This window comes from Anastrepha ludens, chromosome 2, assembly GCF_028408465.1.
Source record: "Anastrepha ludens isolate Willacy chromosome 2, idAnaLude1.1, whole genome shotgun sequence".
Classification (NCBI taxonomy): domain Eukaryota; kingdom Metazoa; phylum Arthropoda; class Insecta; order Diptera; family Tephritidae; genus Anastrepha; species Anastrepha ludens.
The window spans coordinates 73,709,064-73,732,085 of record NC_071498.1 but is presented as its reverse complement, the minus strand read 5'-3'; the positions used below and the strand labels follow the sequence as shown (position 1 = coordinate 73,732,085).

The 23,022-nt window shown below is 35.1% G+C and overlaps 3 protein-coding genes across 4 annotated transcripts; 1 reads left to right on the top strand and 2 right to left on the bottom strand.

Moving 5' to 3' along the window:
* Positions 1-1,535: 1,535 nt before the first annotated feature.
* On the bottom strand, positions 1,536-12,038 carry LOC128871846 (heterogeneous nuclear ribonucleoprotein H). Of its 2 annotated transcripts, none has more exons than XM_054113949.1 (7): positions 11,910-12,038; positions 7,241-7,668; positions 7,052-7,183; positions 6,279-6,423; positions 3,215-3,360; positions 2,472-3,157; positions 1,536-2,361 (listed from the first exon to the last, which is right to left on the bottom strand). In XM_054113949.1, exons 2-7 carry the CDS (start codon positions 7,644-7,646, stop codon positions 2,131-2,133), a joined length of 1,746 nt encoding a protein of 581 aa, XP_053969924.1. In that variant the 5' UTR covers positions 7,647-7,668; positions 11,910-12,038; the 3' UTR covers positions 1,536-2,130. The 2 variants fall into 2 exon arrangements, with proteins under 2 accessions (XP_053969924.1, XP_053969925.1); XM_054113950.1 differs by having other exon boundaries at positions 3,221-3,360.
* Positions 12,039-16,466: 4,428 nt separating this feature from the next.
* On the top strand, positions 16,467-17,145 carry LOC128871845 (huntingtin-interacting protein K). Its single transcript, XM_054113946.1, has 3 exons — positions 16,467-16,714; positions 16,781-16,888; positions 16,938-17,145. The coding sequence occupies exons 1-3, from the start codon at positions 16,565-16,567 to the stop codon at positions 17,034-17,036; spliced, it is 357 nt and encodes a 118-aa protein (XP_053969921.1). The 5' UTR covers positions 16,467-16,564; the 3' UTR covers positions 17,037-17,145.
* Positions 17,146-17,957: 812 nt separating this feature from the next.
* On the bottom strand, positions 17,958-20,275 carry LOC128871844 (dnaJ homolog subfamily B member 12). Its single transcript, XM_054113945.1, has 7 exons — positions 20,170-20,275; positions 19,766-20,111; positions 19,462-19,654; positions 19,012-19,402; positions 18,832-18,947; positions 18,597-18,760; positions 17,958-18,544 (listed from the first exon to the last, which is right to left on the bottom strand). Exons 2-7 carry the CDS (start codon positions 19,896-19,898, stop codon positions 18,432-18,434), a joined length of 1,110 nt encoding a protein of 369 aa, XP_053969920.1. The 5' UTR covers positions 19,899-20,111; positions 20,170-20,275; the 3' UTR covers positions 17,958-18,431.
* Positions 20,276-23,022: the final 2,747 nt, after the last annotated feature.

Below are 23,022 nucleotides of genomic sequence, written 5' to 3'. Positions count from 1 at the left end.
AACTTCTTTATTAACCATACCTCTCCCAAACTCTAGAGAAAATAATTGCTAAAAGACTATCTCGGTTTTTAGAAACCAGAAAACTCATAGCACCAAATCAAGTTGCTTATAAAGAGCGGTTGCACCGATGCACTACTGCATATTAATTTTTATTCTTCGCATTAGCAGCATCATACAAAAACAGAAACTAATTATTAGATCATTGTACATACGCGGGCGATGTACATATAATGGCCAAAGGAAACAACAACAACTACAACATACTATTCAACAACGTCGCAAGCAAAATCTGTGTCTTAACAACATAGCTGATGCGAACACCAATATTTTAAATCAGCGATTCTACATATCTGCCGGAAACACCAGTCGAAAATCCTCAGCAGTTTTCAGCAAAAATGGAAGAAGCTACACGCATATCAACACACTTACATATCTAGTAAAGACACTCGTGCTCTCAACATTATATCTAGATATATTTAATCATCGCCTCTCTTAATTTCGAACATAAAATTACGAAATACTCTACACAGATGCCTCAAAAGTGGAACACAACACCGCAAACGCATTAGTACACAAAGGGTCGAACTTTATGAAATTACACTATGTCGTCAACCGCATCTGTATTTACTGCTGAAGCTGCTGCAAAAAACCCGAGAAAGAGGAAAAAATATGTAATTTTCACCGACAGCCTTTCAGTTTTGGAAGCCATAAAAACATATAAAACAGCAACTGAGAGAGACACTATAAACATCATATGGGATATGCTTTGCCAGCCCAGACACATCAAACTTTTTTGGATACCTGGGCACGTAGGAATTACTGGCCATGAGGTAGTAGATACTGCAGCAAAGTCTACATTTAATGCTCCAATCTTTAAAACCCCTACCATGGAGAAAACTGATATCTTACTAGCTGGTCTCCTACAGTACGCGGTACAAATAAGCGCCAGAAGAGCACACATATTCCTTACTTTGAAATATTTAGCAATCGCCGTTAGAACAGATATTTTTTAGAGAATAGATAAAAACGAGAAACCTCGTTGTCGGTCTTTTACGTTTCGGCAATGAAACACGAGAAATCTCGTCAGCGGTCATTTAAGGTTAATAAACCTCAACTGCGGTGTACCACAGACTCTCGATAATTTGGCTTTATTCACTAATTTAAACACTAATAAGTTATTTCCTGGCTTTTTGATGCTAAACGCACTAATTAAGGTACGAACCTGCACCTCGGATAGCCGAACTCGCGCTAAACTCTATTATTGATTTCTGATCAAAAAATAACATCAATTTTACTTTCTTTTTTCCTCCTAGAGTTCAAAATGTCACTTTATTTTAAAACTTCTGCAATGTATCAGTTTTATATAATTTCAATTCATTTAAATATTATGTTTTCAGTTTAGGTTAAAGGTTGTTTCTTTTTAATTTTTCAATGAGAAATTTGCGTATGGTTTTTCTATTCTGCAATTTCTGCTTAACTATGCATTAAATAGTAACTTGAACAACTACCTCAAGATTGAAAAAAAAACAGCAAAATATTTTTACCACAGTGCATAAGTAAATGGAATTTTGTTAAATATTAACAATTTTAGGACACCAGTTTTACATAAAGAAAACTATAAGAAAATAAATTGGCATTTACTTATATATTTAAATACCAACTTATAATAAAAATAAATCAAAAAGTAAAGAAAAGGTGTATGCACCCCATTAAGACTAGGTCATGTGCGTCTTGAAGTTAAAAATATTGATGTACATATGTATGTATGTATGTATGTATGAGCATGCATTATAAAGATTATTACGTTTTATCTGTTATATTAAGTTATAAAATATAACTTAACGGCATATTTTATTTAAATTAGTGAGCAGATAGTTCCGTGTTTTTCCAATTTCAAATTAAACTGTTAGTGGAGTAACTATGTCAAGATTTGGGGCCATTACGGTAGTATGATTGCGGTAGACACGACGATCAAACTAAATTGATGACATTGCTTGGAATACTTGTTTTTATTAAATTTTTTGTAAGTTATTGCAACATTTTCTCAATTTCCTTTCGAGCTGAGTCACATTTACTCCTGATTACATTTTATAAAATGTAAAGAAGTTAACTTCGTTTCGCGATGTTGCTTTAAATGCGGCGATTGTAGTTGCCACCTCCGCCGCCAGCCTGTATATTTCCGACTTTGGTCTTGCCATCGAAGAAGAGCTCAATATAACGTGAACCCATTTGGTCGCGATGTCGTTTCATTGCGAGTTGTGCATCTTCGTATGTCTCAAAGAAAACATCAGCAGTGCCGCTGTGCAAACCTTTCTTGTTGAAATTAACACGTACATTGGCTGGGCGAATTGGATCGAAGAACTGTAAAGTACAAAATGTGGCTTTAGTAAGAGAAAATGGGTTACGTGAAAATTAAACAGATGCATTCAATTAAAACGTCGTTAAAAAGTGCAGCCACCATTTCATCTCACCTTGAAAACATCATTTTCATAGGACTGATATGGCAGCCCTCGCATGTGTATGGTGAAGTACTCGCTGTCATTCCGACCGCCACCAATGGGACCGAAATTGCCCCCGTTACCGTTACCACTGCCCATAGCGTTCCCACCATTGAAGCCACCACTCATATTGCTATTGCCACCACCAGCACCGCCGCCGGCGCCACTGCCATTATTACCGAAGTTACCAAAGTTGCCGAAATTACCAAAGTTTCCACCGCCGCTACCACCATTGTTTGGACCACCACCGACGCCACCGCCATTGCGATTATTACCGCCAGGAAAATCATTGCCGAAATTTCCGCCATTGCTGAAGTTTCGGTTGTTGCCAAAATTTCCAAAATCACCAAAATCGTTGCCAAAATTGCCTCCACTATTGTTGAAACGGTTATTTCCACCGAAACCGCCATTGCCGTTACCGTTACCAAAGTTGGCGTTGTTGCCATTGCCATTACCGAAGTTACCGCTATTACCGAAACCACCAAAGCCGCCACCACCATTACCGCCGTTTCCGAAGCCACCAGCACCACTGCCTCCACCACTGCCATTCGGCCCAAAGTTATTGCCGAAATTACCAGAATTAGTGAAACTGGGGAGGTTATTGAAGCCCAGGGTGTTGTTGGCCCCAATACCGAACGGACCGCCATTGTTGCCCCAATCTGCAGAAGAATAGAAACATAAAATTTTAAAACTGCCTTAATCGAAGAAATACTCACCGTTACCTCCACGCATATTTCGACCGCCACCGTAATCATTGCCGCGATTGCCGCCACGATCTTTTAAATCATATGGACCAGTGCGCCCATTACCCTTGGCAGCACGCTTCAGTTCAGCCAGCGAGCTACGGAAGATCTCAATGTACCTGAAGTACGAAAGGAAAAGTGCGATAAAAAAGCGATAAAAGAGAAAACGAAAACGCGAGCAACTTGAAAAGTTCAAGCAACGTCTCCATTTGAATTTATTTTCCACTGATCACAAAACAAAATTGTTCTATTTTTATGAAAGAAATTATAAGGCGTTTTTCAATAGGTGCGCTTCAACTTTTTTCCGATAGGGAGGGCGAACGACGCAATATCTTTTATTTTTCGCTTGTCATTTCTAAACTCCATTAGTATATATTTCATCATGGAACGCTACACACTTGAGCAACGATTGCAAATCGTGCAAATTTTTTATGAAAATAATCGTTCTGTTGCTGCTACTTGATCCAGATTTTTTCCAAAAAATCATCTTCAGTGATGAAGCTCACTTTTGGCTCAATGGCTTTGTCAACAAGCAAAATATGCGTTACTGGGCAGAAAGCAATCCACACGTGATTCATGAGGCACCGTTGCATCCCGAAAAAATCACTGTTTGGTGCGGTTTACATGCCGGCGGCGTAATTGGCCCATATTTTTTCGTTGACGAGAACGATCGCCACGTTACTGTGAATGGAAATCGATACCGCGACATGATAAACGATTATTTTTGGCCGCAATTGAATGGTATGGACTTAGACGACATGTGGTTTCAACAGGACGGGGCCACAAGCCACACAGCACACGCTACAATTGATTTGTTGAAGAGTAAGTTCGATCAGCGCATTATTTCCAGAAATGGACCGGTCGAATGGCCGCCGCGCTCGTATGATTTGACGCCTCTAGACTATTTTCTTTGGGGTTATGTGAAGTCATTGGTCTACAGTAACAAGCCGGCGACGATTTGTGAGCTCAGAGCCAATATTGAAAGCGAAATTGCTGGAATTTCGGCCGATTTATGCAAAAGAGTGGTCGAAAATTGGGTTCAACGATTGGACTTCGCAAAACGTGCACGCGGTGGTCATGCAAAAGAAATCGAATTTCATACTTAAATGTATATATTCAAACTCGATAATAAAAAAAAATTAGTTAAAAAAGTCAAACCGTTTGTGTTTTATTAAAAAAAAAAGTTGAAGCGCTCTTACTGAAAAACGCTTTACTTGAATGTAGAAAATGTATGTTGAGCGCCTAAATATAGTCAGATTTTAGTATTTTTAATACAATGAATTTTCAGCAGCTGCATAAAAATTTGAAAAATATTTGCTGAATAGACTTTGGTATATGTTTAAAGCTCGTTTTTATGTGCATTCGGTTAAGAACCCAGCAAGAACCCACCCACAACCGGAGCCCAAACTAGTTTATTTTTGGTTAAAATATTTTTTTTGTACAGAGTTAAATATAAGTTATAAGATGCTAATTTGACCATAATTTGCTGTGCTGTCCTGCCTGTTTTAGTTATACATATCTAAACATTAAAAATTCATTATAAAATATTTATAAAAAAATACTTCTTTTTTAAATGAATGATAATAATAATATTCTGAACGTTTGAAGCATTTTCTTTCATTATTATTTTATGTGAATGAATGTGGGAAAAAAAGCGTTCACATTAATTAAAGTAGATATAGTTAAAAAAAAATTGCTGAAATTTTAAACAAGGAAAAAAACATGTTTTAAAAATACAGAAAATCATAATTGGTATAGAGAATTTATTGCAGAAAACCTAATACATATAATTGATCGAATTTAGATTTTTCGTTTATAGACTTTAAGGGGTAACACCACTGTAGAAATTTCAAAAATTGATTTTTTTTTTTATAAGCTTAAAAAATTCTTTGAACCTTTTAAAATACAGAACAAAAAGTTTTATACGTTACCGAAGTTTATTTCATAAATATTTTAAGCTTTTAACCAAGCGTTAGTGACTGTTACCTAACGACTTCTCCAAATTTCCAAACTTTAAACGCGTTTTTCTCAAAACACGTTTTCTGAAATTGGCACGCAGCATAATTCAAACAATTTTAAATATTTTTAATCAGGTTTTTCACTACGTCTGTATAATAACCTTCTTATGAGAAGAGCGTAGGGGATTTTCGATAGATTAATTTAAACGATTGTTATAATTATTTAAGTGCCGTTTTTTAAGTCCAAAATAGAGTTTTTTCCTTCAAATGCTTGCTAATTCCACAAAAATAAATATTTTTTAAATCCCCTACGCGTTTCTCTAGCTATTCTTATCTAGATTAAGAAAAAAAATGTTTCTTTGTTCCAGATTAAAATTTGCACCCTCTGTGCTGCGTGCCGCGGAGCTCCTTCAAGAGAAACCACATTACAAAAATGTCTCCAATCCCGCCATTTCTTTTAATTTTTCGATCAAACTTTGTAGTTTTGTATTTTAGTATATAAGTAATAACTTCCCAAATCAGAGTGATTGTTTTCCCTTTCCTTCTATACAAGAAAATTCTTTAAAAATCGTGTTTATTTTACGCGTGTACAGTGGTGTAACCCCTTAATTAACGAAAAAAAATATATAACACTTTCACTATTTACTGCTGTATGATAATAATAATAATGCTTGTTTGAACAAAATTCCACAAAAATTTCCATATTTTATTGGAACGTCAGTTCTTGAACATATATGTATATTACTACATCTAGTATATTGCTAAAGTTTACAAGCAGAAGACTTCTCATCATACAGCTTTCAATGATACGATGAAAATGTTAAGTTATTCAAAAAGAAAGAATTAAGTGAAGAGCAAATAAACTTTAATCGAAAACACTCCATAGCTTATTTCAAACTATGCGGTACGGTTCTAATAAAAATTATGAAAGAATTTCTTTAAATAATTATTTTTCACTTAAAATGTAGAAAAACACCCATAAACAAAATGCAAAGTTGTATATATTTAGTGTATTATTTAATAAAGAAGAGCGTATTTTATTATTTAAGAAACAAAGAAATTATAGAATGACAACCCACCTGTGCCCAATCTTTTCCCGATTACGTCCCAAGGCTTGTTCAGTGTCATCCTGGCTTTCGAACTGAACAAAAGCTTCCCCAGTCGCACGACCCCTTTTGTCCATAACAAAAAGTATTCCCTCCCGATCCGGTTTGATTTCCAACCCTGCCCATGACGATAACAACCAAATGTTAAGAATTCTTTCAAATTCATAGTTTACAATTTTTGTTTTTTTTTTTCTATGAAAAACTTTATTTAAAAAAAATCATCATTATAGATGAAAATGTTGTAACACTGCGTCGTTGTTGCTGTTGTAAAAAAAATTCAATTGGTAAGAGTAATGGATGCACCAAACTTGCATTTTTTTTCTTTTCAAATTAAGGAGAACGAACAAAAATACTTTCTGCCCATATAAAAAAATTCGATTCTAAATAAATTACATTAAATTGTCATTACTTTAGTCAAAATTGTTTACCAAATGTGACTTATAGCTCAACCAGATATTTTTTCTTGCAACACTACAAGATAGCAATAGACCAAATGAATATATATATATGTATGTATGCATACGTAAATATGAGTTACTAAAAAGAATTGCTGCATAACAGCTGTTTCCAGTAATAAATTAACACTTGTACTAACAGACCAACTTTGTTGTATAAACATCCCAGTAGGTTTTCTTCCGAAAAATATATGGTATGTTGATTTTGTATTTATAAAACATATAAGAAATATCAAATAAAAACCTCTATCTATTGCATTATCCATTCCAACGAAAAAAAAGTGTACTCACCACTAAAGAATTCTTCAACTTGCTGCTCGGTAACTGCATATGGCAGCCCACGCAATTTCACAACATATGATACGCCATGGCTACCAGTTTTTCGCATGGCTTCTTTGGCTTCTTTTGGATTGGCGGTGAATACTTTAGAATAAACTAAAGTTAGTACTAGTAAAAATATAGTTATCTATACAAGCTTACCTTCAATGTAGCGATGTCCCATAGAACCTTTGTTTAATTTGCGCGCTTCTTCTACATCGTCTTGTCCCAGTACTTCAACATATGCTTCGCCGGTATTCTTACCATCCCAACGACTGGTAATGAGGTGAATACCCTTAGAACCATTAACCACATTTACATTCCTTAGAAAATCTAAAATTTCTTGATGTGTCGCTGACCAAGGCAGACCCCGTAAACGTATGTACTTAGGACTACCAGACGAATTACCACCTCCACCTGATGGGTCTTGGCTTTGGTCATTGTAGTCATCATTTTCATCTTGATCATCATAATCTCCTTGTTGTTCATCATCATATTCTTGGCTGTTTTCGTCATCCCCGTATTCTTGGGAGTAATCTTCGTTATTGGTTTGTGCATCTGTGGCCATTTTTGTTTAGGTTTAAAATTAGCTTAAAAAACACAACATAAATTAAATTTTATTAAAACTCTCAGTGCATGGAAAATCATTAAAAGAATTCACATCGAGCTCATTGCTTCGTTACTTCAGTTTTATATATATTTTGCTTTGTAAATCCAACGAAAGCGCCTAAGCACCGGGTAACGGAGCGCCGCTTGAAGTTCAAGTTTAAAATATCAAGAACTTATAAGGGAACGTAAGTAATATTTATAGAAAATTGTGTGGGATTGAATAGAAGATATGCCCAGACAGGTGAATTTTTTACAATTAATTGAGATATACAAATTTATTTACCTTTAATCAAAGTAACTTACTCCCCAGCTAGTTGTAATAATTGGTCAATTTTTTCGGGTAATGTTTAATTACCCACTGGTTTAGGGGTGGTGGGCGGAAAGGTAGGGGTGTGGCATCTATGTCTAGATGTCAGATTGTCAATCGATTTTTAATCCAAATTTAATTTTCATTATGTTTATGTATATACATATTTGACTATTTTGCGAACATTTTCCAATATCTACATTAATATGTTTTTTAAGCGTCTCAGGCGAAAATTTTCTTTATATATTAAGATGTTTTAAATAAGATTCTTATTAAATAAGAGAGTTAAACAAATTACAAAAAAATTATTATTATGCAAAAAACACAAAAATCATTACCGAAAAAACCAAATAAAGTTAATTCGATTTTTACCGCCAGATACAGTTAAGGAAAAAACTCTACATACCCTTTTTTGTATTTCTAAGATATTCGTAAGGTAAATTAATAAAGCGTTTGCATTAATATTTAAAGGACCAAAAACAAAGTTTATTTACGAAACAAAAAGCTAATTCAAGCGCATAACAATAACAAAAATAACAAAACCAATAAAAATTCATGAGAAAAAAGTCTACACTGAATGTAGAGAGAATACAATAGTTGATTTCTTTTAAATAAATAGAAGAAAACAATATATTTTTAATATTTTGTAGGATCACCCTGCGCTCCAACAACCGCCTGAAGATGACGTGGCATAAACATCACCAAATTCTACGTAATACTGGGCGCAATTTCCGACCATGCCCGAGTTGGAGCAGTTTTCAGTGTTTCACGACTTCTGATATCATATTTGCGAGCAGATTTTTCCAAAACGTCCCAAATATGCTCAATTGGATTGAAGTCTGGTGACTGGGGAAGTGTTTTAAGCTGTCTTGGTGCATGATAAGTCTCGACCAATATGCGCAGTATGTTTGGGGTCGTTGTCTTGTTGGAAAATCCATTGGTTTCCCAGGCCCAAGCTTTCCACATATGGCTTCAGATTTTGTTCCAATATTGTCTTATACTGATATCTGTCCAAAACGCCTTCAACAAACACCAATCGACCAACTCCAGATGCCGCCATAGCTCCCCACACCATAACACTACCCCACCCCGACCATGTTTCACAGTAGGTATAATATTTTTGGGATCAAGTGCAGTATTCGGTTTTCGTCATACCTTGTTTCGGCCGTCATTCCCGAAAATATTATATTTACTTTCATCAGTAAATATAACTTTCTTCCAAAAATCCATTCCTTTCTGTAAATGTGCCTTAGCAAAATCCAGGCGAAGTTGATGATTCTTGGCTGACCGTTTCCACGACAGTCGGTTCTACGTTACCGAAACAACCCGGATTTATATCCGGCCAAGGACTGTCACTTCAGCAGCATTCCCCGTATGTAAGTATGGGGAATGTTTATGCTGTTACAACAACAACATTCTTGGCTCAAATAAATGGCTTTTTGCGTGCTGTTCTACTTTCGCCGCTATCATGGAAAACGTTTATTACTGTTCTTGATGAAACAGTAGTATTCGAACATCTTGCAAGGTATTTGGCTAGTTTTGAGTCACTTGTTATTGGATCTTTGTGGACTTCTTTAAGGGCACTTCTGACATCGCGTCTTGAAAGCCTCTTCAGCCTTCCAGATCTTGGCTTGACTTCGATAATGTTGGTTTTTTTATAGTTTTTACAATAGTTTGCGATGCAGAGCGACTTAATTTTACTATTTCAGCGATTTCCCCGTAAGATTTGTTTTCCTTTCGAAGATTAACCACCAAATTTCGAGCTGATTGCTGAATTTCTTTTCTATTTGCCATTTTCAAAGTTAAAACGTGTTTCACAAATCGCTTTCTGAATTTTAATAATTGTATTGTTTGACAGATAAGTAAGTTCGAATCTCGGTGAAACACCAAAATTAAGAAAAACATTTTTCTAATAACGGTCGCCCCTCGGCAGGCAATGGCAAACCTCCGAGTGTATTTCTGCCATTAAAAAGCTCCTCATAAAAATATCTGCCCTTCGGAGTCGGCTTGAAACTGTAGGTCCCTCTATTTGTGGAACAACATCAAGACACACACCACAAATAGGAGGAGGAGCTCGGCCAAACACCCAAAAAGGGTGTATGCGCCAATTATATATATAATATATACTATATATAATGTTTGACAGATAAAGCAAATCAAAAAAACTAACGGGTTTTCCCTCGTTTAAGAGTTGCCAAAGCTGTATGTAGACTTTTTCCCACCGATTTCTATGTTTATCGCCAATAGTTTATAAATTACCAATATTTTCAAACTTTTTTTTCTTCCAATATTCTTATAAGGAGCTTTTTCATGGCAGAAATACACTCGGACCGCTATTGTGTATTTTTGTATGTATGTATGTTTTTTATTAATTTTGGTTTCACCGAGATTCGAACGAACGTTCTCTCTGTGAATTCCGAATAGTAATCACGCACCAACCCATTCGGCTATGGCGGCGGCTAAAAGCATAAGCTTGCATAAAAAAGGTGCCAATACTTTTTTGATGTGAATTTGTGTCTTATTTTACCTTTCAAGGTTGAGCTTGTAAACCTATGTCGATATTAATTTTTTTTTTCGTCAGATACGTAATAAATAAATTCATTTAGAAAATACCGTTTTCTATTTTTTTTACTTTCATTAGAAGAAAAGTTAAAACACTTTGATTTTTCGAGTGTGCCAATTCTTTTTTGACTCACTGTATATTATAATGTGCCAAACTATAGTGCAGTTCCCGAAAGCACTTTGAAAGCAAATAATTGGAAAACTATTATTTTTTTTAAGGGTTGTTCATGAACCTCTCTCTAACAATTGCATCAAGCTCCATTAAATAAATAATATACTTTGCCTAAAATTGCCCATGCAGCATTATACTAAAGCCGCCCGCTTTCACACAGGCCAACTTTTGTCCGAGCAACTCTTAATTTAAGGTAATAGGGAGACGAGCGAAGCTGTTCAATAAGTTGCTCCTGTCCAACCAACTTGATTTGGTTTAGCACTTTTCAATGCCGTTGTTGGCCGTGGACTGTAAACTTCAAAAATTGCAAACAATGCGTTGCTCATGTAAACGACGCAGACACCAAAATGTAATTCGCAAAGATAATCCGAAGTGCCCCGAAACACATAGGTCAGTTCGGACCGTTGCGGCAATGTTTTGACCGCCAGCAAAATATATTGAGTATTTTAGTGGAAGGCGTCGCATACGTGCAGTACGCCATGCCGGAAAGCACAGAAATGTGTTTCTTGATCTCGAAGCCAAAAATTCTACTAAAATCCTCTTTCGCTTCTATAAGCACATTTCATAATATATTTCACAACCAACAAAAACCTGTTTATACACAACGAAATATGATATTTGCTTTGACGACAAGAACATCTGCTTTTTATTGTTTGTATTCGGCAATTCTTTCATTATGGTACGTTTTACACCTCACGCTAGTCAAATGCATTGCTACAACGGACGCGAAGAAGCCATTGACAAAATGCCCTTTAACAAATTGCCAAGGTAGTGAAGTTGGTGCGAATACCCATATTTAATTATACACCGATTACTTTTGTGTGGCGTCTAACGTGCAGACAACTAATCGATGCTACTCGCCGGGAGCGTCGGAAACGCAATTGGCATACACACACCATGACGCCAGAGCCAACACAACAAAGTTTGCAGCTTTATTTATTTAGACAAATCTATTTCTTCACGTTATCTCCTTTTTCCCCCCTTCAAACAAAATGATTTTGAAAATTTCGCTATTTAAATGCCTATTATAACATAAAATATTACAATTTTCGGTTGCCGCCACAATCGTCGAGCAATGTCAGCCATCTTTAAACGACGGATTATTAACCAAAACTTAGAGAAAATATCTCGCAATATTACGCAAACTTTTAATTACATTTTTAATACATAATAGTACTAACATTTTATTTATCAGGTTTTCCACAAATTGAACACAATTAAAGAATTATTTTAACACTTTTCCTATGTCTTTTGCAGAACACGAGCGCCTATAAATAGTTATGAAACGATTCTTCCAAGTACAATTAGTTGTGGTAGCGATACATCGGTAAAAATATCGATGTTTTCAACATTCAAAGGCCTGCGCAAACAGACGCGGTACGGTACAGGGCGAAATAATTCGGTATAAAATACAATGGGGCACATACCAGGTGGATTTAATGAGGTGACAGCATTCACCCAGCTGAATTTTTCGCCGTAGGTATGGCTTACGTCAAAATGATATGCTTTGTTTGTATGTATTGGTATGTTTACATTCGTATGTTTACATTTGCTTGCTGATTTTGACATGATGCTTGCACCAAACGCAACAACAAATACATGTAGGGTTTTACTTATATGTGTTTGCTGTCACCTGTAATAAATTCGCCTTGGGCACATCCCCATACCAACCCCTTCTGTTAAAAAATAAATGTCAAATGAAGACTGCTAATTTCTGTTATCTGTCTTACCGAATTTCTTGGCATCAATGCCTTATTATTAGCTGTCATTGCATTGTTTGACAACTAAATTTTCATTTTGCCGCGCCTTTATATGCGCGAATACAGCGGTCCAATTTATTTGATGCCATCTTGAAAATTAAATATTGTATTAAATACAGAAAGAAAAAATTAAATCAGCTTTAACCAAAAATACTGGTAACGCATATGAATGCTGAATATAAAGAAGCTGAGCTAATAAATGAAATTCAAATTCAAAATAGCTTCCTAATTTTTAGGTCGAAAAACAATAAGGAGACATTCAATGCGATAATTGAAATCGAACACAAATTATTTTTTACATTATAGTCAAAGAAGATTTTCCCACAAGCAATGTAATATAAAAAACAAAGCCCAATTGCTAGATTATCAGAGTTAACTACCTGGGAGGGATACAGCCCCTGAAAACCTTTTAAATGTCCTGAGACAGTGCAACTTTGCTGAACTGCATAGTTTTACCACTGATGTTATGTAAGTACAGATTAGCAGTTGTCTGATGTCCATAATGAAACAGTTAACTACTAAAAAATAAATTTACATTAAAATGAGGAATAAATGGTATGACAGAGAATTAGTCAAAACTAATAAAAAAAGTTTACGTTTTATCAAAAAGCCATCATGACAGGAGATTGGGTAGAATGCAACGAAATAAAGAAAAGATAAAAGAAAATGGTTAGTAAAATGGTTCAGTATATGGAACACAAGGTTGAAACACATAGATATGATAGTCGCTTAATGTGGAAATATTTAAAAAATGTTGTTAATAACACAGATATCAAAGAAAACATCAAAGATGTGCTTATCAACGGGAAAATATATAGAAATAATATATAGAAATAATTATTTGTGGATAGTATTATTGGCTTAAATATTAACATAGAAAATGTTGATTATGAATTGATAAAGCAGGCTACGTTTAAATTTGAAGAAATAAGCACAGTTGATATCGTCCATATTGTTAGGAAATCAAAGAGAAAATTGGGTGGAAGCAACTTGTTATCAGAAGCTGTAATTAAGGATTCAGTGGAATATATGGGTAAATTTTACGCTGTAGTAGTAAAACAAGAACAGTACCTATGGAATGGAAAACTTCCAGTAAAGAAGGTGAATAATACTATAAATTAATATTAGAAATTAGATAGTAGTTAAAATTTGAAGAGCACGTTGAATATATAGTTAATAAGATTGCGAAAAAAATCGGGCTCGTGGAAAGATCATGTAAGTACATAGGGAAGAGGTTTACAAGATTGGTTTATAGATCAATAGTTGAGCTGCATTTTATATATTTAATTTTTTTCATGGTTAGCGACACACAAGTTGAGAGCTCCAAAAAATGCAAAACAGAGCTATGCGATACACCCGTACAAGAACTGATCAGAGACTCGAATTGGCTGGAGGGGAGACAGGAAATATTTTATCACGCTGTGAAGTTCGTTTTTAATTTAAAGCAGGGAAAGTTACCATATTATCTGAGCGATAATCTTAGATACATAAACGAAACCCGTTCATATATACTCATGGAAAGTAATATATGTATATAATAGTTTTAGACTATCACTGTTTAGAACAGTAGTTGATAAGAAAAATATGTTATATAAAGGATTAAAATGTTTTAACAAGCTACCAACTCAAATAAAAAATTCTGTTAACATTATTATTATTCATATATTAGGAGCACACAAAATAAATTTGAAAAAAAAAAATGAATTTTCATGGAGTTATGCGTCCTTGAAGTGGAAGGGGGGGGAAAAAAGGCAGTGTCCCCGTCGTCACGATTTCTACCCTTGTGGTCATCTAAAAAAAAAATACAAATTCTTAATTAATATGAATGTCATTATCGTATGAACCAGAAAAAACGGGGAAAAAAATGTTTCCATAAAATGGCGGCTACTCAAAAAATTGAGGTCGATTTTTCTCTTATTTTTAAGCTTTCTCGAATTGTTTACACATATTAAAAAATTGAAATTTCCAGTTTTTCAAGCTTCATACGATAGAGATATATTTAAGGAATATTCATGACAAATTTCAAGCAAATCGGTTGATTAGAACTTGAGATATCGTGCCGACCGTATCGAACGAAGTAGTTTCGAGAAACACGCGTTTGAATTTCGCCGTCCGCTCAAACCAGTCTAGCTGTCGCGTCACTAAAATAGTTGTAATTTCGAAAATAATTCGAATTTTGCAAAATCCTTTTAGGGAGATATTTTTGAATACCTAAACTATCGAATTTTGAAAAAAAAATTTTCGATTTTTTCAAATTTCTAGACTAGAATACCCCCTTAAACTACATTAATAAGCAACACTGTGGGGTTAACGAACTGAAGCAAAAATACAATGATTAAAAAGAGAAGAAACTATAATACTTCATCTTTTGTTCTGATCTTTTTATATATGAAACCTATCTATTGAATTTGAAGATATTCGGTTATTTTTCTTTCATTCCGTTTTATAGCGTATACGAAGCAACGTGGTATCCTACAGTAGAGAACTAAATAAAAATTAAATATTTAAAACTACAAAAATATAGTGTCATTATTTGATGAAGCAACGTAATTCCCTATAGATAGAAACTAGACCCTCCCTTTCCAAGCAGTGGGAATATGTATTACATTAACTATGTTCAACTAAAAATTATGCTGTAAAAACTTGATAACTGTAAACTATAATTTGTTTTATTGTCCCCATGTATGTGTAGGAATATTTTTACTGTACTACTTAGCATATAAGTATATAAATGTGTAAATTTGGTTTTAAGACCGTAAAAACTAAATAAATAAATAGCAAAGTATCAACATGAGCAAACGGGCCAAAACTGAAATTTGGCTGATATTAAGACACAGTTAACAGAAGTTGTATATATGGGCAACGTGCGCTTTATCCTTTTTAGTTGGGCTGTAAGTTCCCCCTCTAACCCAAGTAAATAGTCGGGTTGGTGGTGGGTGCATATTGCAGACTAAATCGTTCTACAATTGCTTTCACAGAGTTCAATGTATCAATGCGAGATAGAACCCGCCACAAGATGCGGGTTACTAAATAGTGTTACTGTTACATGTATTGGAAGACGAGAAAGAATTACAAAGCAATAATTGGGTCCGCTCCGTCTATATTGATCGACCCTATGGCCAGAAAAAAAAAAAATAAAACAAAACAGAGTTAAAATTCAGGCAAGTTTATTTTATCGTCCGTCTCAGTTTATTTTATCGACCCGTCTGAAGCAACACACATGAGCCAACGTTTAACCAAGCCCCCCATCGCGTTCTCTTTGATCTCCTCTATCGACTGAAATCTCCTTCCATGAAGCAAATCTCAACTTGGGAAGCAAAAAGAAGTCGCACGGGGCCATATCAGGTGAATACAAAATCCAAGAATTGTTTGCCCACATTTCCAACCGGCCAGGCAGACACTCATGATCTGATGGCGCTAAAAAGTGACAGATGTGGGTCAAACTGTCCTACCAACATAAGAAAAAATATGGACCTTTTCCCACGTGCGCGGTTCGTTTAAATTAAACATTCCCGGTACTTGCTGATACATACTGCTACGAATTTTTTTAACACTAACCGTACCGTTGTATCATAGGCGAAAGCAATGGAAACAACCAAGCACATACTTTCTTGCCCCGACGTCTTCCGCATTGAAACGCAAAAAAACTGAATTTGGAGGATTTATATTGATTTGTGCTTTCACAATTTAACACACGGCACTTTGTTTTCATTAGTTTGATTAGTTTAAATCTCACAAATCACAATATTACCAAGCCATTCCCTGAAACATGTAATTTTTCCTACTTTTGTTTGTTTTATTCGTTTGTTTTGTAAACTGAGATGACGTCAGACTTGTCAAAATCGCAAAAATAAAGTAACTGTTCTTTTAATAGCGCCACCAAGAACTCTATTCACCTTGGTTTTGAGGTATGTTTGCCGGAAATTAGGTACCTTTTTTCAATTAGGTACAAATTATAATGTTAATGCTCATCACTGTTTTACCTTTCCCTTTCCAGCTGTGATCTCCTCGAACCATTCGCACATTTTATTGTAAGATTATATATTTATATTAACTCAATAAAATTAATAACGAAAATGTCAGAAAATGAAATTAATGGCACCGAAGAGGATGTTCAAGATAAAAAGCAAAAAAAACTAACACGACACGATGGCGGTGCAGCCGACCTGGAACGTGTGACGGATTATGCGGAGGAAAAAGAAATCTCTGCAGCGCACATATCCAGCGTAAGTGAACATAAGTAAATACGTGTTTTTTTCCAGATGTAAATTATATTCAAATCTTTTAAATAGGCGGTGGAGCAAATTGGCAACAAGCGCAGCAAAGAAGATGAACGCAAGGTAGCTAAAGAGATAGAGCTGCAGAAGGTGAATGTTAAAAAAGAGGATATTGAACTGATTGTAAGTAAACGTGTTGTATTTATAAAGTATTTAATTTTTTTCTTTTTAGATGAATGAAATGTTAATTACGCGCACTCAGGCAGAGAAAGTGCTTCGGGAACAAAGCGGCGATGTAGTTGCCGCGCTGGAAGCAATTATTGCCAATTAAATCTATGGTAATCGCTACATGAGTCGCTTTATAAAATTGGAATTTTCGGTAGCTTTAATCCATGTTTTGTAAAAATAAATTAAATTGAATACGCCAAATTAAAAAATTCCTTAATGTTGTTCCCAGTTTATTCTGATGCAAATTACATACAAGGGTATGTTTACAATTATTAACGAACTATTATGGTCGTCACCAGTTTCTCAACTGAATACTAATAGCATAAAACAATGTCCGTACTTTTTTAGCAAAATCGCTGAAGTTGTAATCCTTGACCGGATTGAAATCTGGGTTGTTCCAGTTCCATGCAACCTTTAAATCGGTTCTTTGACTTCCTCTACTACCTGAAAGAGATAGAAGTTACCCTTTTCTAGGCCACGACACTGCTATGGGCTTACAAATATAGAAGCTGCCCCTTTTCTGGCCAATTCATCTTCCATTTCGTTCCCAGTAATTCCTAGATAAGATTAAAAGACTGCCCTTTTGAAGGGCCCACTTGAACAAAATTTTAAAATTTGTCGGTTGTGATACCATACAGAGGAAAAATCCAGGATTTGGATCAGAGGATAAGGACCAACGAGTGGCGATTTACGTTTGTGTTAACCGCTTCAAGCTGCTGATTAATTTCAGCAGGCGTGTGATATTTAAACCCGCCATATCCGCTGGTGTAGCGAAAAAGTGAGTGATCAGATGTATAAACCTCAGGCCGGCGAGAGCAGGGCAGCTGAGATGATTCCAACTCGTCCTCCAGACAGCTTCTGCAGAAAGGGCTTGAAGCAATGCCAAGTGCCCTGGAACTCTCGGGACCCAACGACCCATAGGTCGTTCCGGTAACGAAGAACCGAATCTCAGAGGACAAAATTATTTTATACTTCTCTTTAAAATCATGTCTAACAATTCTTGGTAAACAATAAAACCGACAAATTATATTTTACTATTGCATTTATTGCCAACACAATCTGACCTGCCAAGTTAAATATATCATAGTAGCGACTTTATACTTTTGTTATACTATATATGTATGTAGTATATGTTGATTCAAATTTATTAAAATACGTACGTGCTAAATATTTATAAGAATCCAAAAAATACCGTGACGTTAACTTGTACGCGCATTTTTAAAATGTTTGCATGTTGTTGTATTCGGGCAGGACCTGCAATTCACCGAGCGGGTCTCAATGCAATTGCTAGAAAATTTCAATCAGAATTACTCAGAAGTTGCCTGCCTGTATATCGTTATACTCGTGGATTGGTATACTTGTCACTAACCCTGATTATGCAGCAACGCACGTATTTCAATTGTTTTTGTGTTTTTCTACAAAGCGTTTAAAATTATGATGTAAATAGAAATAGAAACAATAACGAAGACAACAAATAAATTTACGTGCTTAAAACCAACTACGTATTTAAATAATTTTGTAAGTTGTCGCACGAAGGCATATTTATATTTTGCGCCTTTCGGAAAAGTTCGCGATCGCCAAAGGAGCGAGCTTTTGCCAACATAGAATCGCCTAGAAAAAAAGTATTAACATATTTCATGAAGATCAAAATTAAGTTACTTACGGTAGTTGCGCTCACGACTGCAAGAATACTTAAGGTGATCTATGAAGTCCTCCTCCACGGATTCTTCCAAACGCCCAACTGAACCTTGATACTCGGCATGGAAATTATTCTTTACGTAGTACGGTACTTTCAAACGATTAGTTTCGCGCTTTACAGCATATTTACTTTGAAAAGAGCATTAAAATTAAAGTATTTACCATTTCCTTCTTTTTTAAATATAAACAGATGCACTCACTGTGATGGCGTTAAACTGTAAATTGGATCTGATATGAAGAACGAGGATATCATCGATAGGCCAATCAATAGCAATATAGGCAAAAAATTGATCAACGCCGAGGAATTCGATTGATGCTGATAATATAGCGATAAACACATAAATAAAGTTAACTTGTTCGAACTCAAAATTCACACTTACTTCGCCATCATCTCGATGTTGTTGCCGACGTCGTTGTTGACGCATGTACACATTCTGTTGAGCAAAACCGCCACCAAAGAACATATTGAAAAGATCTTCAGGACTAACTTCGGCCTGAAAACCGCGTGCATATGCATATTCATAAGTGTCTCGGCGCACACCGTGACCACTGGAGTGCGTCTCATTTATACCATATAGATCATATTGTTTACGTTTTTCAGCGTCCGTGAGTACCGCCGCAGCATTTCCAACAGCTTTGAACGCATCTGAAGCCCCGGGTGCTTTATTTTTGTCAGGATGCAAAAGCAATGCCAGTTTTTTATAGGATTTTTTAATTTCAGAATCTGTGGCTTCTTTAGAAACACTTAAAATCTCGTAGTAATTGCGGCAACTAAAAAAAAGAAAAACGGTCGTTTTGAGTCAACCAGAACAACAAATCAAAATAGGTACCTTTTAACTTTACGCACTGCATCTAGTTGATCCTTTGAATACTCAGGTTCCGCATGACGCGAGTCAGAGTTTTTACGCTTACGTGGCCCATCATTATCTGCATTTTCCCCAGACGCTGAGTGATTGAGACTAGCACTATTGCTGGTTTTCCCTGCACCAGTGGTTGTGCCAGACTTCACTTTAGCCAGTAACTCTATTCATAGTTAAATAATAAAAATTTATATGGAATTGATGTATTATTTTTCAGATAATATAATATAATAGAGTTCGACGATTGCATGATTTTCAACTGTTACTCTCTCACCTTTAGCGCGTTGTGTGGGAAACAATTTTTCGGCTTTTAGTAAAAACTTCTCGGCTTTCTCGATTTTACCTTCCGAAAATGATTGCACAGCTATGTCAATACAGCGGTGCGCTTCGTCTTTATTGCCGTCCATTTATGTTAATACTAGACAGCTTTGTTTTATTAAGTAATTCAAACACAATTATTGATATACGGCCGACGTGCACGATTACTTGCTAAATTAACTGCACAGCACACCCTGCGTGACGAGTACTCTCCTTGGAAATTGTAGTTAATATGGGTGTTAAAAACCCTGTATCGAGGTTTTCGAACAAACTTAAAAATTCTCCCACGCTAGTTTCTTTATCTGCAACCAAAAAATTGTATTAGATCTTCCATTTTAAAAATATTTTTCTCTTCTTTACATTTTTTAAAGTTCCTCCTTTGTAAATTTTCTTGATAGTGCTAATGAAAATTTCGTTTTATCACATCACTTTTTTATTTTCTTTTCCTTTACATTCCTAGTCAACAGGGTTGATTTATTTGCTTCGATTATCGATTTTCAAGAAAATAAGCGATACATATACAAATTAGGTTTATTTCAAAGAATTAAAAAAAAATCTTACGTTCCTGGAGACACCAACAAATACATTCATTTTAAATAGTCATATATAATAATTACCATTTACATAATAATACCTATACCAATAATTACGAATAAAACCAGATTTGCGTTATCTGCTCCATAAATTGATTAATAATACGTTCACATAAATTTTTCGTGCTTAACTCATAATCCGTAATTAAAAAGCGAGATTACCCATACAAAATTTTTCTTCCGAGATATGAGATTATAAAATAATCCTAGATTATCACCATACCATTTTACATACAACCCTGTGTTATCGATTATTATTTTTACGAATGTAAGGAGAACCGTCAAAGTAAAAACTATATAAAACAAATGCCGGCTAATGCAACATTGTTATTAAATCGACATGTGTTGACACAAAATTTGTCGACATAGTTTTTGACAGCGACAGTAATGAAATTTGTAAGTTAATCTGTTTTGCTAAAGTGGTGCGTTTTGTGTCTTGTGTCTTGAAAAAGGCAAATCGATGATGGTGCCTCTTAGTGTTGTTGACTTATTAACGTCTGATGCACAATCGAAATTGAACATATCTTTCATGAATATGATAAAAGTTTCGTCATTTTTCGCGTTTGTGTAAATGTAGCTTGATCAATTACATTTCGATTCCAAGCAGTAAAAAATATTAAATGTATATACCTATATATAATTGGCGCGTACACCCCTTTTGGGTGTCTGGCCAAACTCCTCCTTCTATTTTTGGCGTGCGTCTTGATGTTGTTCCACAAATTAAGGATCCTACTGTTTGAAGCAGATTTCGAACGGCAGATATTTTTTTTATTAGGAGCTTTTTTATGGCAGAAATACACTCAGAGTTTTGCCGTTGCCTGCCATGGGGCGGTCGCTATTAGAAAATGCTTTTTCTGAATTTGGGTGTTTCACCAAGGTTCGCACCTACGTTCTCTCTGAATTCCGAATGGGCCCGTTCAGCTACGGCGGCCGCACACAGATATACCTACATTTGCTTTATTACCAAGAACAAAATTTTTTTTTCAGCAGAACTGGTTTGTGAATTAATTTTTACGAATCAGTGAAACATTTTATGCAAACTTTGAATTTGTGTGAAGTTTTCAAGTTTGATAAAAATCCACTTAGAACATGAGTGGTCATCGATGTAAGAAAAACCTGCAACACTTAAATCAGAAGCAAAAGAAAAATAAATTAATAATAAATACAATTTTGCGAAATCAATATCTTAAGATTAAATATTATGAAACAAATTTCCTTGGATTTTCATTTAATGTTGTTAATGTTGTAATTCCTGACTTCATTTTGCGAAAGCCTGTAGAAGGTTTATTTAGCGTGTTTTCTTGGGTTATTCAGCTCAATGTCGCGATCAGGAACGATCCTCATAATTTTTATTGGTATTGGCAGCACTGGTAGAAAACTCTTTTGGTACCAATAACATAAAATTATATGTGGTAATCCATTTGATATTTTGAACGTGACAGCATTGAAGATAACATTAATAGAAGATGAAAGAACTGTAAGTGATACACATTTTCAGGAATTTGAATTGAAAATAGCTGTTAGTAATAGTCTGCAAAAAAAACTTCATTCGTACCTCATATATCTTCATGTTTATGTATACTTTTACCTTTCAGTGATATCAATTACAAAAGGTTGTGCTGCCAAACTAATAACGAAATACAAGAGGAACAGAAGGGGCCACAAATCGAACCCAAATTATTATAGTATTTGCGTGGAAAATTTTTATCCAAATGCCGACTATTTACTTATTGGAACACAGCTGTTAAGTGGCCACATATAAATGACGTTCTGGTAGCGGAATTGACAATTTACCGAGAACTAATAGAATCTAATCGATTCTCATCAAAACTTAAAATCGATATTAAAAAAAATGTACAATTCGCAATCGTTTGTTAAATACTGGCAGCTCTGGCCAAACTTTCCTATCGACGTCGTCTCGTCTCATTGCTCCGCGAAAATAAAGACTTTGTGGTGAAATTTTAGATGTTTGCATGCGAAAAACACTTGCAAACATCACAACATCTACAATAAGTTACACTTTTCGAGCGGCTCAAATGCAATGCCAACGAAATTATGCATAATTAAAGGTATAATGTGTTGTGAAAAAGTGCACTAACTTCGAATTCTACCGCCGCCGTCATTCTTGCAAAGGCCGTCTCCGTTTTTCGTGACGCCGCTGTCGCAGTTGACGTCGGTGTTTGCTGGTAATTTCAGTTAGGTTTTTTATGCGATTCTGGTTCAATCATTGGTTGGCGCGAGTATTACTTGTAGTAGTGAGAATTCTAATACTAAAGGTTGCTTTTTACTTGTTTAAAGTATACTGCAAAGTGGCCAAGAAGACAACATAAAAAAATTACAGACAAATTTTCCAAAAGGATTATTTCGGCTGCGTTATTGAATAGTATATAAAAATAAAAACAAACAAATACCCGAGACAGTCATCTCGTTCTAACAAATGCTTCTACACGGGTTAAACCAACATAGTCGTCGGAGCGAAAACGTGTTGTATTTGTAGTGTGTGATTAAAATATTGAAGAAAATTATTCAAATAATTGACCAATTTTTGTCACAAGGTAGGTTAAATTTCTATTGTTTTCCTTTAAATAATGTAGATTCATATCCATTATCAATGAGTATA

Bases quoted from the DNA above. Each gene is read 5' to 3' on its own strand.
- LOC128871846 (XM_054113949.1), bottom strand. From the start codon at position 7,646: ATGGCCACAGATGCACAAACCAATAACGAAGATTACTCCCAAGAATAC. The intron at 7,184-7,240 runs GTAAGCTTGTAT...TTTATTCTAAAG, and splicing joins GGGACATCGCTACATTGAAG to TATTCACCGCCAATCCAAAA. The intron at 2,362-2,471 runs GTGAGATGAAAT...TGTACTTTACAG, and splicing joins ATGAAAATGATGTTTTCAAG to TTCTTCGATCCAATTCGCCC.
- LOC128871845 (XM_054113946.1), top strand. From the start codon at position 16,565: ATGTCAGAAAATGAAATTAATGGCACCGAAGAGGATGTTCAAGATAAA. The intron at 16,715-16,780 runs GTAAGTGAACAT...TCTTTTAAATAG, and splicing joins CTGCAGCGCACATATCCAGC to GCGGTGGAGCAAATTGGCAA. The intron at 16,889-16,937 runs GTAAGTAAACGT...TTTTCTTTTTAG, and splicing joins AAGAGGATATTGAACTGATT to ATGAATGAAATGTTAATTAC.
- LOC128871844 (XM_054113945.1), bottom strand. From the start codon at position 19,898: ATGGACGGCAATAAAGACGAAGCGCACCGCTGTATTGACATAGCTGTG. The intron at 19,655-19,765 runs GTGAGAGAGTAA...AACTATGAATAG, and splicing joins TCCCACACAACGCGCTAAAG to AGTTACTGGCTAAAGTGAAG. The intron at 19,403-19,461 runs GTACCTATTTTG...TCTTTTTTTTAG, and splicing joins GCAGTGCGTAAAGTTAAAAG to TTGCCGCAATTACTACGAGA.